Source organism: Sylvia atricapilla, chromosome 1, assembly GCF_009819655.1.
Source record: "Sylvia atricapilla isolate bSylAtr1 chromosome 1, bSylAtr1.pri, whole genome shotgun sequence".
Classification (NCBI taxonomy): domain Eukaryota; kingdom Metazoa; phylum Chordata; class Aves; order Passeriformes; family Sylviidae; genus Sylvia; species Sylvia atricapilla.
In genome coordinates this window covers 30,105,529-30,122,300 of record NC_089140.1, presented here as the reverse complement: position 1 = coordinate 30,122,300, position 16,772 = coordinate 30,105,529, and the positions used below count along the sequence as shown (strand labels likewise).

General features: G+C 40.6%; 1 protein-coding gene across 7 annotated transcripts in view; it reads left to right on the top strand.

Moving 5' to 3' along the window:
• The first annotated feature begins 10,062 nt into the window (after positions 1–10,062).
• Positions 10,063–16,772, top strand: part of SNX13 (sorting nexin 13) — a 64,752-nt gene continuing 58,042 nt past the window's right edge. For 2 of the 7 annotated variants that reach the window (XM_066318365.1, XM_066318376.1), the window contains exon 1: positions 10,064–10,268. In XM_066318365.1, the coding sequence (XP_066174462.1) occupies positions 10,257–10,268 (12 nt within the window). In that variant the 5' untranslated portion in view covers positions 10,064–10,256. Of the gene's footprint in view, positions 10,269–16,772 lie in introns of all 7 variants that reach the window. The other 5 variants (XM_066318386.1, XM_066318346.1, XR_010743509.1 and 2 more) reach the window with 4 other exon arrangements.

Genomic DNA, 16,772 nt, shown 5'->3' with positions numbered 1-16,772 from the left:
ATGTGATTTAATCCTGCTGATTACACGCAAAAATGGGTGCATGTGCTCTTTAACTTGCCTGACTGCTCAAAAGCCTCCTTGCTTGTGGCAGCATTAAGAAAGATGCTGGGAGTGAGCAGCTGAGCACATGAGGAGACAGTCAATTTATGTCAGGTTAACATGAGTATGAGCTGTCACTGCAGCCTCTTATTTGCAAGTTATCAGTATAGATGTTGTTTTGCTTATTTCTATGAAGCATACAGTTTCATACAGTTGGGGTACTTGAAAAAAGCCAATTTTCCTTATAAATGTTGCCATTTTTAGATAAACAACTTAAAAAGTATTTATTATGAAGGAACTACCTTATTAGTTATTTATTAGTTTGACCATAAGATTTTAATGTGAAAATTGTCAAATCAATGCTAATGCCTACACACCTCAAAACTGACCTTATGATAGTTTGTGGTCTGCATAACAAGCTGTGTTTTACCTTGTTCTTGAAGAGAAAGGCCTACCACCAATACTGGTGAAGTCAGTGAATGTCTTAAACTTACTGCTTCCTTAATAATCTAGAAAGATACAGAATACAAAAAAACTGAAAGCAAAAATAAATTTGGGGTTGTGTCATTCACGACAGTAAGTATAGTCCTACACATTAAAACTGAAACTATTGGAAAAAGATGTAAGGAACCATGCATCTGTGCCTAAAACCCTGGGAGTTCCAATCAGTAATCACACTAGTAGGCATATGCACCTGAGCCAACAAAATGTTATCTTAAAAACAGCTCAACTCTCAAAATTAAATGTCATTCCTAATTGGAAAACAAATCACAAAATGCCACTCAAACTATTTCATTCTGTATGTTTAAAAAGATTTTTTTTGCATCCCTTTTGCAATCTTTTAATCAGCAGCTGTGTACTTTACATACATGATGAGTATGTTAACTCCAAAAAAAAAAAATGGAAAATGTTCCATGGAAGTAAATGTAGTTTTGCTTTCTCTAGCTTGAATGCAGGACTCCAATTCCTTCTAGATTCATTCCAATTCATTATAATTCATTCCACAGTTGAACTTGCTCTAGATATAAAGTAAAGTTTAAGAAACAGTTTACTAAGACTTTGCCAACTTCTGTAACTAGCCTAGTCCCAGCTATGTGGACCACAATGAATTAATGCAATTCTATTCACATCTCTCAACTAAGGTAAGGAAAGTATTTTTTCCTTATTCTCACAGAAGTAAATGTCCTTGTGGAACAGAGATCTGTCTCTTTATAGTTATTTTTGGATAAAGACTGCTAAAGAGGTTGTCTTTGTCCTGGAAATCTCCAGATTTTGGAGAAGAAGACTGATCACATATTTTTAAATATTAATCTGCTTGTGGAGCACTGTTTGGGATAGAGCTACCCAGTCAGTAGCAGGTGGCAGAAGATGTCTAAATGTGATCTGGTCACAGTTCTACAGACACTTTAACATATTTGTGTTAAAGTATAAGTTCTGTGCATTGAGTGGTTATAAATGTTATTAATTGTAGTGAAGTTAACAGGTGCAAAAGTTTTTGAGGGCTTAAAATATTAGGAGTAACCAAGGTGGAGAGGTTTGAATCCAGGGGTAACTGTATCACAAACTAGAAATACATTTTTTCTACTTACTTGGTTTTCTAAGACTTTAGGATTCACATAAGTAACCATTTCTGTTCCAAGAGGAAGGACGAAAACTTGCTGGCCTACAGCAGAATCTTTCATCATCACATGGCTCAGGCACATGTCTTCACAGATGACAGCTTTAGGTCAAGCAACAAAACCAACCCCAGAACCTGCTACAGTGAGTTTGGAGTAAATCAGGCTTTTTCTGGCAGTTAGCCATATAAATCCAAAATCTCCATCATTATGATGAATAAGCATATCTTAATTTCAAGTCAAGACTGCATTGTAGACTACTGTGCACAGTTGCTAAAGAGATTTTAGCTTATTTTTTAACTTTGCAATCTCAACTTTGACTCCAGAGTAGTCTGGGTCAAGTGATGTTCCTATTCAGTGTTTTCAAATAAAATCCCTGTGATCATACTTTTGGTTTGAGACTATATTTTGACTGCAGCATCTCTGTACTGCTTGTAATATGGGACATAAGTAAGCCTGAAGGACTGTATTCTCAGCCTGAAGAAAAAGTGATATCCTTTATTAAACTCACGGACATCAAGGAGAAAGGGAAAGACTAAACATGCATTTTAAGTGTACAAATTCTTTTCGAGTTGGCATTTCCACAGGAACTATTTTAAGAAAGAACAGGAATTATCAGGAAATTATGGGATTTATTATGGAAAATTTCACCGTCCTACTTTAGGATATGCCTTTGATGCAAGGATTAATACTCAGGTGTGTGAGTCACTCTAAAATCCTATCTAAGATTATACCTTTACTGAACCTTTGTGACCTTAGGTGTATTGCTGGTGTCCTCATGTCAGCAGCAGTGGCATACATGGTTCCAATTCTTTCACAATAAACTGTTGAGAAATGGCTCTGTCTTTATAGGAACTGGTTGTAAATTATGAGAAAGGATAAGTGGCATTTAGTCCTCCTGGTAAAGTGAGGGAAGAACACACAGAAGCTGAGATTTTTTTTTTTTTTTTGTCAAACTGTAACAACAGGAAAAAAACCCCAAAAAACAGAAAGCCAAACTTGTGAAAAAAATTAAGGAGAAAAACAGAATGTCAAAAATAAAGCCACCAAACCATGGAAACAGTTAGAGGATCAAATCTTTATTCAGTAGAGGATCAAATCTTTATTCAGAGACACATCTTGTATCTAAGACTCACTCAAATGAAATTCTTCATAATGGCCTCTCTGACTAGGTGTCCAGAAATGAGGAAGAGGAGTGCCTGAGCAACAGGTTTTTCTGGTGAAGGAGTGACTTGGTAGTCCTTGTAACACATGAAAAACAATTTGGTATTGACATAGGATCAGTTTTTAATGATCCTTCAGGGGAGCAGACACTGATTTCTGTTGTAAAGTCTGCATGGGGAGAGTATTGTGAGAGTCCCAGACAACCAGAGGAAATGTTGTATTCAAATAAGCAAAGATTGCTGTATTCCTCTGTGCTGCCTCTTCCTAATGCATTACAAGGATTTTGTTTCAGGTGTTTGGACTTACTGAGGCTGTTTCCAGTGGTTAAATTAAATCTCTACATTTTGTAGTTGCATTAATGTTTCTTAAACTGCTGTAAGTGGGCAGCAAAATAGACAAGCAGAATAATGCAACCAATCCCCAAGGTGGCTTCAAAGGTCTAAAACTTGAACCCTGAGTGCACATACAGTCCTAATAAAGTCCTGCACACATAGACAAGCAAACATCAAACATCAACCATGCAAACATCAGTGATGTACAATGAAAGGAAAGTATAATAAGCTCTCCAGTATTCTCACAGTTTCTGCCAAGTCCTAAAAGTTTACTATAACTTACAATATTTAGCCTCTTTCTTATAGTTTTTGGAGCCAAGTCATTTATTGCCAGAGGAAATAAGCTTTTAAAAGATTTTGTAGTGTTTATGATTGCAAAACAAAGCCTGAAAATACAACTTGACAATTTCTTACAGGTTCAGGAGAAACAGAAAATGTAAACTTTCAGTTCCAATGTCATGATTCTTAGAGCCTGGCTAATAGCTCTGGACACTTGAGGTTGCTGATACTGCAGACAGAATATTTATTATACTCATACCTATTAGATTCTTCTCATTTTGTCCCCCACTTCCACTCCCTATAAGCAGATTAACTGTCCTAGAAATTTTGATTATGGATTAGGCCTTTATGACACAGTGGAAAACATTGCTTAAAGGGAAAAAAAAAAAAAAAAAAGTTTTAGAACCACTCCTAAAGCCCCTCTGGTCAGATTTTTATTTTAAAATACATTTCCTAACCAAGAACCTTTTGTACCATGCATTAGCCGCAGTAGCATTAGTCAAGCTTCTTAGACTTCTTAGGATGATATCTTCATCTGGATTTATGTAAAGAGGACATAACAGACACCAATTTTGCAGAATACAAATATGGTAAATGTGGTAAATGATGCTAATTTTTTTAATGCCTAATGAATAACTTTACTACCTATTTGTCTCTTTCTCTCTCTCTCTCTCTCTCTCTCTTTTTTTTTTTTTTTTTTTTTTTTTTTTTTTTTTTTAAGCTGATAGTCTTATTAAGTGGATATTTTCTCCAAAAATGCTTTAGATATAACTTATTTTGGGTTCTCTGTGCCATTCAACATCCTAATTTTATTCTTAAGTCACTGGCACAATTTTGTATTGTTATAACAATCACAGCACCAGAACCACTGTAATTGCTACTGTAGCAGTTTGTAACCTGAAAATTCAGGCCCAAACTCCTGCTTGCGACCTACACCGAACATCTGGAAGGATAACTATATAATGATGCAAACAAATTCTTACCAGAAAAGTAAACTGAGTCCACTGCAACACCATCACCAAACAAAACTAAAACCCATGTACACAAATTGTTTGCAGTACATTCTAAAATTGCACATATGTATGCTCGAGAGAATACCAAAAGTATCCTTTTGAAGTATCCTTTTGATACTTTTTAGCCCCATGGGCCCTTCACATAGGCTGATCTACCTGCCAGATACATTCAGGGGTTCAGCTCTCAGAAGAGAAGCCATCCAAACCCTTTTACAATGGGTAGTTGTTGATACCAGGTCAAGCTTGGGTAACAGCAAATAGTCTGAAGAGCAGTAGAAATATCTTGAAATCAAAAATACGCTTTCATGACACTTGAAAGGAGTGGGATCATTTACCATAACACAGAATAAAAATTCCATTAAACTGTTTTATCTACAAATTACTGTATAATTCAGATAAAGAACTGCCCTGGTTGTTTCCAAAGGAATTTTAAGAATTAAGGTGACTTTTCTAAACAGTTTGTTGCATTCTACCTTGCTCGCCTTTGTATCATCAGTGTAAAAATAGCATAGGAAGCCTTCTGTTTGTGTGCAGTATTTTCACAGAAAATCCCCAGGTAGAAGCAAAGCAGCTGATGACTAACATCTATGTTACAATTCTGATATGACTCTAGTTGTGATAGACTTCTGAAAAAGACAATAATTTTGAAAGTTCTCTTTGTATAAAAAATATAGCTTATCTTTATTCCAATACTTACTTAGACAACCAGGATTAAGCTCCTAAGGCAAACAGTGTCTGTCTAGCATGTCTAGCTGCAGACAGCTGTTTGAATACAAAATGTTCACTATAGCAAAGATGTAAGTTGGCAAAAGCTTTAAAAGAAATTTCAGCCTCCCGTAAACAATTCTGAGAGCATGAACATTGGGGAGATATTGCATCCTTATTGCAAAGGATGAAGCAGGAATTAAAGCTGATGGTTCTTCAGTAATTATTTATATAATACCCAACATCCACATCATATTGCTTCGAGTAGTCCTTTCTCATACACACTTGCATCTTCTGTCTGTGCTGCATCTCAGGCAAATGATGAAAAAGCTTTAAGTGAACGAGATATTTAATTGGAAGTTATACAGTTGTGATCCTGACCAGAAACAAACCTTCTGATCAGGCCACTCAGACCAAAGAGCTTAGAATTGGCAAAATCCTGAAATAACGAAATATTCAAATTTCACACATGAAAGATACTTTGAGTTCCCCTTTCAATCACAGTGCTATGTAGACTTTTGAGGTCATGTGACCTTGTTTGAAATGGAATGGAATGCAATCACAGAGAATTGCTCTTAAACAGTTAAGACTCAACACTTGAAATATTTAATGACTACAAATTCTTCAGATCTTCTCCACCTCACCTTCTCCTGCAACAAAAAGAGTGAATCCCAAACTGAACAATCCTATGCAAAATCTAACCATACTGCCAGCCTGCTTCAAGCAACTTAAACAAGAGAACAGAAGCCAAACTTTGGTTTGCATAAATTATTATGGAAAATCAGAACTAATTACAGCATTAAGAAATAATTTTGTAAAACGTATTTCTAGATTGTAAAGAAAAGTACAGAAGTTCAGGCTTGCTGATGCTAGAAACAGTCTTGTAGCCACTTCCATGAAACTGCTTCGTAAAGCAAAAGCAGTCTGTTGCTGTTTCAGTCCGTCCCTCCCCCAACCCTGCCTTGTAGTTTCCCCTTTCCTTAGTCTTCATTTGTTTTCTTGTACTGACCACAAGAACATATCCTTTTGCTCTCCAAATGCAGGCTACTGCTCTTTCAGAGGTTATCATGATGGCAATTAGGTCACCAATTTGATTTTTTCATAAGTTGGTGAGCTAACAGTTATTTAGGTTGTGGAACTGCCCTCCTTTCAGGGCTGGAAAATAATTTGCACTCCTTTGTGCTTCGCTGCAAGTTGGCACAGTTGCTGTTTTATGGCTAAATCCTGCTTATGCCCCTGCTTCTGTGTGTGCTGTGTCCTCCTCCTCATGACTATATTTTTGTCTATTAACTTAGTGCACTTCTTATGCTTTGCTTTACTAAATCTTTATAAACTTCTGGATGTAGAGCCTGATGATGCTATCTCTGTCTCCTCCTGCTCCATTTCACATTTTAATGCTCCATTCATCCATCATTTCAGTACACAGCCCCCCATGGCTCCCAGTGTCCCCAGTGGATTTCAAAATGTGGATCTAGACCATCAGACCACGCCTTAAGCTTATAGTGAAAACTATAATTGAGTGCAAAGAACACTAAGATGTTTGGCAACAGGTCAGAGTTGTTTTATAACTATGAAGGTATTTGCAGCCATCAGCTTTCAGGTACTCCTTCTAGATGAACCAAACATTTGTCTAGATCTAAGAGAAAAAAAAATTCTGTGAGTATTTTAAAGACTGAGTGCAAACACTTTCTGCCAGGTTTGCCTTTGACTGCAGATATAAATACTTGCCCTAACACAGTACTTCACACTGTGCTTGTGGGCTTGTGCAAGTGACATGAAAAATAAGGTGTGTGCTGCTCTGCCTGGATGAGCGTGGTGCTAACGTGGCTGCCCTGCTGCTGTTAGTATGCTGGCTTATTGCAGTGCCTGTCCTGAGCTGTACATAATGAATGCAAAAGGGTGACATGGATAAACTCTCTTACAGATGACTCATCAAGTCTAATGGAATTATTGTCACTTGAAGATGGGCTCAGGGAAACAAGTGTTCTAATGCTTCTGGCCTACCATTGATAATTCTTTCAGTCTCTGTTGAACCCTCATTTCCAGACCTGTTCACACTGATTTAGAAACATCCTCCTTCCTAAGGAAAAGAAATTGCACATTTTTTCAGTTTATTATAAGAATAGGAACTGGCAACATAACTGCTGGTTTGTTTTCTCTTCCTCCTAGCAGCTTTCCAAGAATTCTCTGATATCATCCTCATGCCAAGCTGTTGCCCCTTCTCACCTCTCCTTAATGAGGCTACCTCTTCTTCTGCCTTAAGTCTATGTGGTTCAGTCCTTCCTCACAGCCTCACTCCTTACTGTTGCGATTATACTGCTTTTCACTTTTGAAGCTGAGATGATATCGACCAAAAATTAGAATAATGGATTCTAGCATCAGTAACAATTTGGAACACTATTAAGGCTGTGCTGATTGCTGTAAAATCAGAGAACAGTTTTCAGCAGAAGTACTGGTAGGTTTATTCCAGCAGTACAAGAACAGAAGGAGCTTCCCAGACTGTTATGCTGTTGGGCTGCCAAATCCCAAGCAGAAGTAGGGTAAAATTCAAGCACAAAGTATTAATTGTGACTTGATCTTGCTGGGAGATTTCTGTAAGATTTGATCTTCTTTTACATCTAGCACACTTAGGGTATGTACGTCTTTGCAGAAGGTTGTCAAAAGATATTAATTATTTTGAAAACTGTAACTGCTATACCTAAATATACAAAGTAAAGAGATACAGTGCCTAGAAAGTTTGTTTTTTCTAGGCTATTACCTTGGTTCAATTACTATTATTTATATATATATTAATAAATATAATGAGAAATTTTACTTCCTGCTCAACCCTTACATTTTATGAACTAGGTAATTTATCTTATCAGTTCATGATACTGTGCCTTGCCCAGAGGACATATTTATTGACTCAATGACATGTCAAGCAGCAGGTGCTTTAAGTATTTTGACTCTATTTCCTAGCTACCTAAGTATGTATTGAAATTTTTTTCATAATTACACATTTTACTGATCACTCTGCTATTTTATGGATACCTTCAAGATTTCCTGTAACACAGATCTGATCACAGGGCATTATTTGCTTTCCTTGAAGCACAGTGAAAGCCGCAAATATGGATCCTAGCTGTGTACACACACATCTGCCAAATCAGCCCTACAAAATTTTTGGAGACAAAAGCAATACAGTGGAATTGGTATTTCACAACTCCTATTTCTCAATGGTTTTGAACGATTTTTAATTTATCAAGGTGGTGAAATATCACGTGCAAGACCTCTGCATGGCACTATTATTGCCAAGCCTATTTTTTAAAGTAGTATGTGCTGTAAGATTTGGATTTTCCCTGAGAGATCAGATTGGGGGAAAGAGTACTGCTAACATAAAACATTCAAAATTATAGAGTCAGAAAAAATATGCTGAAAAGTGTATTAGATACTTAGAAAAATTAGGATTTTTATTATTTATAAAAGACAAACTATTGTGAGTATCAAGGGTTTGCTCTTTTTGCTTCACATGACACAGCTGGGTCTCTAAGGGGAAAAACAGTTGTATGAGTAAAACTGAAACTCAGTGATATCACAAATAAAACTAAGAAGTGGCCAACCTTGAAATGTTATGTATTTAACAATCCCTGGGCGAATTACTGAACTTCTACAAAACCCATCAACCTTAAGAACTGCTTAATGCCCTTCACATTTCTGCAAGAAAACAGATTCTGCTTTTATTGAGGGAGAAAAAAACATTGTAATTAAAGGTTGGTTTTCTTCACATACTGCTTTTCCTCCATCTTTCCTGCAAACCATTACTATTTCTTTGGTGTGCATGTTGTGTTACTGGCAATGCAGGGAAAAATAAAATCCCATCTTGTTTCTACTCTCCTAAAGCACCTAAGGTTAACTGTGTAACTCAAAGTCTAGTGGAAAAGCAAGCACACAAACAAAAGCCCACAGAACAGTGCTTAAAGGAAGAGCAAGTTTCAGGCAGGAGTCTTTCCCTGTATTGAAAGACTAAGCTGTGGGGGCACATCATCCCAGGGCACACTGGGCTGGGGCAGACGTGGCTCTGTTTCTGAGGACGCGTTTCTGTTTAAATACTTTATGCCATTACTTAACAATACTGTAGGTAACAGGCTTATAGAAGTTTCTTTCACAGAATCAATGAGTTTGGAAAAGACCTGAGACCGTCGAGTCCAAACAATGACCGATCACCATGGTCCAGTAGCCCATGCCACTGGGTGCCACATCCAGCGTTTCCTTAAACACCCCCAAGGACAGTGACTCCACCACCTCCCTAAGCGGCCCACTCCTGTGCCTAAACAAATCTGCGTGACGAAATTTTTCCTAATATCTAACCTAAACCTCCCCTGGTTTAGGGGCAGCTTAAGACTGTGTCCTCCCGCCCTGTCGCTGGTTGCCTGGGCGAAGAGACCGACCCCCAGCTGGCCACAGCCTTCTTTCAGGGAGTTGTAGATAGCGATAAGGTCACCCCTGAATCTCCTTTTCTCCAGGCTGAACACCCCCAGCCTCCTCAGCCGCCCCTCAGCGGACCTGTGCTCCTGACAGAACATGCTCTTCCTTACCATCTACAACAGGGAAAGACGCGCAGCGCTGCATTCGTCACTGGTGGACGAGAGATGTGCTGCTTGGTCAGAAATTTAACAAAATATTTCGATTACCGTCCGCAGCACAGCTGCCTGACACCGAAGAGCTCTAAGGTCACACCAAGGGACATGGGGCAAAACACCCGACCCGCAGTTTGGAGCTCCGTGCCTTGTGTCCGGACCCCGCCGCGGGCCGGCGCCGGTGCCGCGGGCAGGCGCAGCGCGCTGGGCGGGGAGCGGAGCGCCGGCCCCGGCAGGGGCGGCCCCGCTGGGCGGGCGGGGCGCGGCGGCGGCGCACGTAGCCGTCCCAAGATGGCGGCCGCTCCGGACCGGGCTGCGAGGGCGGCGGCGCGGCCGGGGCCGGCGGGCGGGCGCTGAGCGGGGCGGCGGCGGGGGCTGGCGGCGCTCGCCTCGCCTCCCCGCGGGGTGCGGGGTAGCTTTCCGCGCGGCCGCCAGACTTCACCATGCTGCGGGGCTAGAGCCGCCGAGGCGCCGCCGCAGCGCAGCGGGGTAATAATGTTAACAGAGGTAAGAGCGCTGCCGGCGAGGTGCGGGAGCGCGGGGAGCGGCTCGCTGTCCCCCCGAGCGGACAGCGCTCGGTGCCGCGGCTCAGCCCTCCGCCGGGGCCCCCGAGTTGTCTCAGTTTCCCGCTCGGCCGCGGAGGGCAGAGGCGCTGGCCGGCTCGCCCAGGGCAGCGCCGGGCCCCTCTTATCAGCCTCCCTGCTCTCTCGGCAGGGAGGGGCGGGAGCGGGCCGCTCCGACTCCCCAGCGGAGCCCAGTCCGCCTGCCCGCTCCGTGCGGCAGCTGGGCCCGGTCCCTGTTCCGCCGACGGCCCGGCTGTGCTGCCCGGAGAGGGCCCGTGGGGCCGCGCCCCCGCGGCGGGCCCGTGTCTGGAGGAGCGGAGCGCACCTGGTGAGGGGGAACCCGCCTCGGCCCCGGGGAGATGCCTGGGCCCCGCACGCCCCCTCCGGCTTCGGCCCCTCTGGCCTCCTTCTCCGCGGTGGCTTCGTAAGGACTCCGTGTTTGTGTTCTACTTGGAGGGCTTAAGCCGAGCGGTTCGGCTGTGCTTACAGGAGTTTGTGTCAATAGGTAATCCTTGGAAGTTGCGTGCCCCGGTTCACCTCTGCCTGGTGGAGGATTTCTGTCCCGATGCAGCTCAGCTGTGAGGCAGGCAGGTATTTGAGGATCAGCGTGGGCTATAAATGTCTGCTGTGTCCAAAGGCATTCTAAAAGGTGGAATCTGGCAGTGCTCTCCCAGTTGCTGGAAATTAGACTTTACCCCGTATTCTGTTTTGTCTGCGAAGAGCAATTGATTTTCTATTTTTAATATGAGCAAGGTGTCCTGAGTGCAGATACTTCTGCAACACAATGACTATGTTACCCATGTTTTATAATTTGTTATTTTATTCTACGGTGCAGGTTATTCATCCAAAAGTGTGTTGTATTAAGTCTTGCAGGGTATAGGCTTGCTTTCCAACACCTGAACATATTGCTTTCCTGAATAATATTTAACAGTATCTTACACGTTTTAATTTGTATCAGTTCAAAGTTTTAGGGCATTAAGAAAGCAGTTCTGTAGAGCCATGAACTCTCAGATTTCCTCAGGAAGGTGAAATTTGCAGAATGAGTTAAACCTGTAAAAATCTATGACCTATTTTTACATTAAAGGTTTTTGGTAGCTGGTCAGGATTAATAAGCTGCATTAAAGCGAGTTGGTGAGTGTGATGCATAAGCGTTAGCCATAGTAATTTAGAGTATTTTAAGGGTAGCATAGAATGTTCTGGGTCGGTGCCTCCTACTGGACTGTTTGTTCCTTTTGATGGTGGCTGTGAGTGCCCCTCCAAGACACTTTATCTTGGAACTGAATTTTTTTTTTAGTTGTTGAAATTCTGTGAATAACAGTGTGGATGACAATCCATTGGCTTTTTGAGGTAAAGCTTAGTGATTTCATGTGTGATGACCAGTTATGACTTTTATCCTTGGTGTCAGGAGGCGAGGGCTCTGATGTTCCCCACTTCTAGAACATAAGTTATTTGTAGAGAAGATGCTTCAAGGTAAAGTATTCCAGCCTTGGGCTCTGCCAAGGGGATGAATTAGGGAGTCTAACAAAATTGCAGACTTTGCCTTCCTCAAAAGCAGTTATGGGGAGTTCTTAAGGCAGTCAGACAGCTCTAGGAGTACCCACCTAAGGTGAACTGAGGAGTCCTTTCCCAGTGCACTTATCTGGGTGTTCCAGTGGTGACTTGGTAACTGCAACAGCCTGGGGAAACTGCACACAGCTGCACCGGTGAACCCTTACCACACTTTGGAGAAATATGCAATTTGTTTCAAGTCTACTGATACGTGATTTCTTTATATATGAAAATTGAGATTGACTGTATGGTGAACTGATATTAGAAGCAAAAACTGCACTAATTCTTGATGCTGGATATTTGTGGCCTTGTCAAGTTTGCTATTGTCCAGAGTGTCCAATAACTTTTTTTTTTTAGCCATTAAGAATTTAGATCCATTTCCTCTACTGTAAGTGCTAGTTTTATAACTTGAAAATATAGAAAATATTTTTTCTTAAACATGTTTAACAATGAAGTAAAGGCAGGTCAGGTTTTGCATGTATTGTTATCATGCAGTAAGATAGTGTTGAATTTCTCAAGGTCAGTTTCCTACATCCTTTGGCTGTATCTGTATATTCAGACCCCAGCAGATTAATTTCAGTTTTGTGTGAATGCAGTTAGGATTAGGACTTTGTAATCAGTAATTTCAGGGGAAGATCACACTTCCTGTCAGGAAAAAACACTCTGTGTGGTTTTTATTTGGCCCTTTCTGCCTGTCTTATTTTAGTTGCATTCAGAACCCATGCTAATTGAGTGCCAAGCACATACACTTATTTACCTAGCTGGCAAATGCCATTTCCAAATTTTTCAACATAAAACTTACTTCTGCTGTAATGTTGAGTACATTCTGTCGGGATGTTTTTAGAGTCCTGCTGTGATGATCATTTCCCTAGTCTGTTGTGTTGGCCGTTCTGTGCCTTTTCACTTGTTCCCCTTTTCTTGTTTATCAGCTGTCTCCTCTGCTTTCCAGGCCACTGTGGCCTGTTCCTGTGTGACTTACTGCCTCAGCACTTTCTCATCTGTCCAAGCCATGGTAGACACAAGTTGCAATGATCTTTCTCTTGCCTTTTTGGACAACTGGCTTCATCATGCTTGCTGCTGGTGTGATGGGAACTGCGCTGCACGGGCTACAGGGAAGCAGTTGGTGTTTTACAGCTTTGGCTCTTGGTGGTCAGCAGTGTCTTAAATTCTGATGGAACAAACCTTCAGTAGATTTTGACTTAATTTACAGGTAGTTTTAGGTGTCCTTCAGATTGATGGCCTGTGCTGTCTGCATTTGCAGCCTGTGTTACCTCTGAAGAAGGCACTTCATCTCAGCTGAGAACTAGCTTCCTTTTTTTTTTTTCTCCCCAGCTGTTCATTAAACTGCTTTGAGATGCTTAGGGAGAACTTCAGAATTTATCAGCAGCTAAATTTTTGACAGCTTAATTCTCAGCAAGAGTACCTTGTTGCAGTACTGGTGACGGTTGAGAAGATTTTTGAAATTTGACAAAGTAGGAGAACTTTTTTTCTTACCCACAACTAAAAATAAGCCATACTAAATGAGCTCTGACATGTTGGTATTTCTTCTTATTGCAACTGGTCAAGATAATTCACTAACTACATGCAATATTTATTTTCCATTAAACGATATACATTTTGTTTATAAGAGATGTTTAACAACTTTTTTTTTTCTTTTTCTTTTTTTTGGTTGAATTTTGGTAACTACTAGTCATTGAGAGCTGTTTCTGAGCAAAACCCAAGCAAATTAGCTTGATTTTTAGGAATAAAGGTTGACTCAGCAGCTTTAGTTGCTCTAGAATAATAGTGAATTAGCCTTTCTGCAACAGTAGCACATTGTAAAATGTATTAGTACAGCTCTGAAAGATGCAGAACACAGTTAACTGCTTGATTAATACTGTAGCATTAACTTTTTCTGTTCCTTGATACATGTCAGTGGCAGGTTGCTGTATGTGTCTGAACTTTGTTCCGCTGGTAGAGCCATTTTCAAATGTGTAGACATTTACCAGGGTGCTGAAATAAATTGGTTTCCTGTCCTTTTGTGAAACTTGTGTGCTGGGGCTTTCTTTAGTGCCAGTGTTTTGCTAGATGAGATCTAGCTGGAGCATTAGTTGCAAGCCCTTGGGAGGTAAAAAGCCTCTTTCTCCTTCAGTATTTTCTGTCAATGAGGTTTCCCCTTCAGCTGGTCTGTGCTGTGTTCCTATTACAGCCCTTTTAATAACTGCATAGTCTATGAAGTGTCAGTTGAAAGTATGTGAGAAATGCTAAAATTAAGAAAACTAATCTTTTGCAAAGAGCAGTTATCTTATATTCCTAAGTACTTGTTTTTAAATATTTTGCTGGCTACTAGTAAAAGACAGTGTCTAAACACTCAGGACTGTTCTTTGAGTGTACAGCTGGGCCTAAACTGCTGAGACTGAATGCAGAGTTCTGCAACAATTCTAAAATGTCAGTCTGGACTGTTCCCCAAAACAGCATGGAAGAAGAAAAGCATGAAGGTCCTTACTTCAACAAAAGTAGTAATAGCTTGTCTGGTTAGATAGCTGAAGGAGCTCCAAATGATGATTTCCTCTGTCTGGTTGCACTTTAGGGAATTATCTCTCTTTTAAATATGTTTGTCTCTTCTCTCCACCCTTACAAAGATGACAAAGCATGTTTTCTTTGAGCTGGCATTGGGAGAATTGCTATTATTAGAAAAGAGAAGTCATTGATACTGTATCTATGTTATTTGCAACAGTGCAAGAGTTAATATTTAGAAATCTCACTTGCAATTTTCCCCATTGCTTGGATGAGAATACCAAGGCTGGAATTACATCAAAATCAATTGCAGTTGGCACTTGCAGTTATGTGAGCTAGGACTTTAAGAAGTACAAGGCATTGTCAGCTTGGGCCTGATGCTTGTTCTTATGCCTACACCATGTAATGTCTGATTTCTGAATTAATAAAACAAGGCATTATTTCATGATGTAAGCATATTGACAAGTTTTAAACAAGAGCACTCTACCCTTGTTTACATAATTTGTGTGAAATCACACCTTGAAATGGTGACGGCATGATTGTGGTTTACAAGTTTGAGGTGAAATGAGTGTTTATTTGTACTGTGAGTAAGCATAGATTATAGGTGTGTTCAGCCAAGGGGACTCCTTTTAGAACTGGCATTTGTTTTGGACAAGAGGTCAATTCCTACACTGTCACAGTTTGGGAGGACCTGTTAAAGATTATTACTGCTCTGAAACAGGAGTAGCTGTAAAATCCTGAGTGAGTGGAGGTGGATTTCTGGACAAGTTGCACTGTTGATTGAATATGTGGAATGGGATGTGATTTCAGTGTTGCAGTTGGAATAGTGTGAGCCAAATTTATTGCTGTATTCTGACACTGACATTTTACAAACATTTAAAAAGTCCTACAGATTTTTCACTAGTGTTTTTTCAAGTGGGATGTTATGAAAAATCAGGAATTTCCTAGGATGGAATATGAAATTTGACCATAGTGGTTAGTACAGTAGTTTGTTTCCAAGCTGTTTGACCAGTGACACTGAAATCTTTTGAGTCCTGCTGTTTTGCCTATTTTCTCAGACAGTGAGCACAAGACCAATTTCATTTGAACCTCACCAGTTTGTCAGTCCACTAGTTGGCAGCAGGAGAGGGAGATAAAATCATCTCTGCTGGCTTGAATCCCATTAAATCCCTTCATGCATCAGATAGCTCATATGATGTCCTTTCTTCAACTTCACTTGGAAGGATTTTTTTTGATAATCAAAAATACTGAATTTCAAGAACTTTTTCTTTGTTTCACAGGTGGAAATAGCGCTATGTTTGTTCATGTGAGGGTTCCTATGGCCTAATTAAAAATTCACAGGTACCATTGATGTCTGAAATGCTTAATTCAGTATCCCATTGTGGTTGGAGTTCTGGGTAGGAGGATGAGCTTTTCACGCATTTTCTTTCCAAGAATGTTCATAAGTTTGGGAACATTCTTTGAAGAGTATTAACTGCTTAAATGCACTTGAGCTTTTGTTACAATCTTACTTGTTTCATCTTTTATGATGAAAAAGATGTTTCTTTGCCGTTCTTCCCTTAATCTCATGGTTCTTGGAGGAAGAGGGTGATCCTTGTTCTATTTTAATCAAATCTGTTTGTGTCAGAATGTTTTGATTTCAGAAATGTCACTACTGTAAGATCATGTATTCTTGTTCATCAGTATGTTTTTGCAATTCTAGGGAATGACTACTCAGCTCTTCTTCTGGTGCCTCTAAGGCAGTGCAGGTTAGGCTCTCTCGAGTGATGTAAGGGAATGAACTTGAGCAGGAAGTTGGAATTGCTACATATCCTGTAGGGCACTCTGCATTTCCACTCTTCCAGTCAGCGCTGTTATACAAGGCCAACTAGAAAATAATCTAGAGTAGCAAAATTCTTGCAGCAGCTGTGTGTCCAGCTGATTATGAAACAGTGCCTCAGACTTGTGATCATTTCTCACATACCTCTTAAGTGATACTAAAAGCAGTGGGGAACAAATGTGTATGGGGTTCCCAGTCACCCCTTATTCAGGATTTGGCATTCCAGACTGCAGGGATGAGTTGAAAATCTGGTGATGTCCATGCCTTAGGAAACCAGTGTCCAACCTGTGTTACTGTAGAAAGACTGATTGCTTTGAAGTCTTGCTGATTGTCAGAACGGTTTTGGGTCTGTCTGACTCGGAGGGCTGAAGGAGCCTTGCTTGTTGTCCTGCTGCTGTTCTAACAATGGCTGATGCAGGCTGAGATATATATCTCTGAGTCTTGAGTCTCTTCTCCTGTGTGAGGCCCATTTAAACCTTTACATTCCATGTCCATGATAATAAATCAAAACTTTGTTTAGCTGGGCTTTCTCCAAAGGTTGTCGTGTTTCATACTGTTGTATCAGCTTACTTTTTTGAAGCCTAT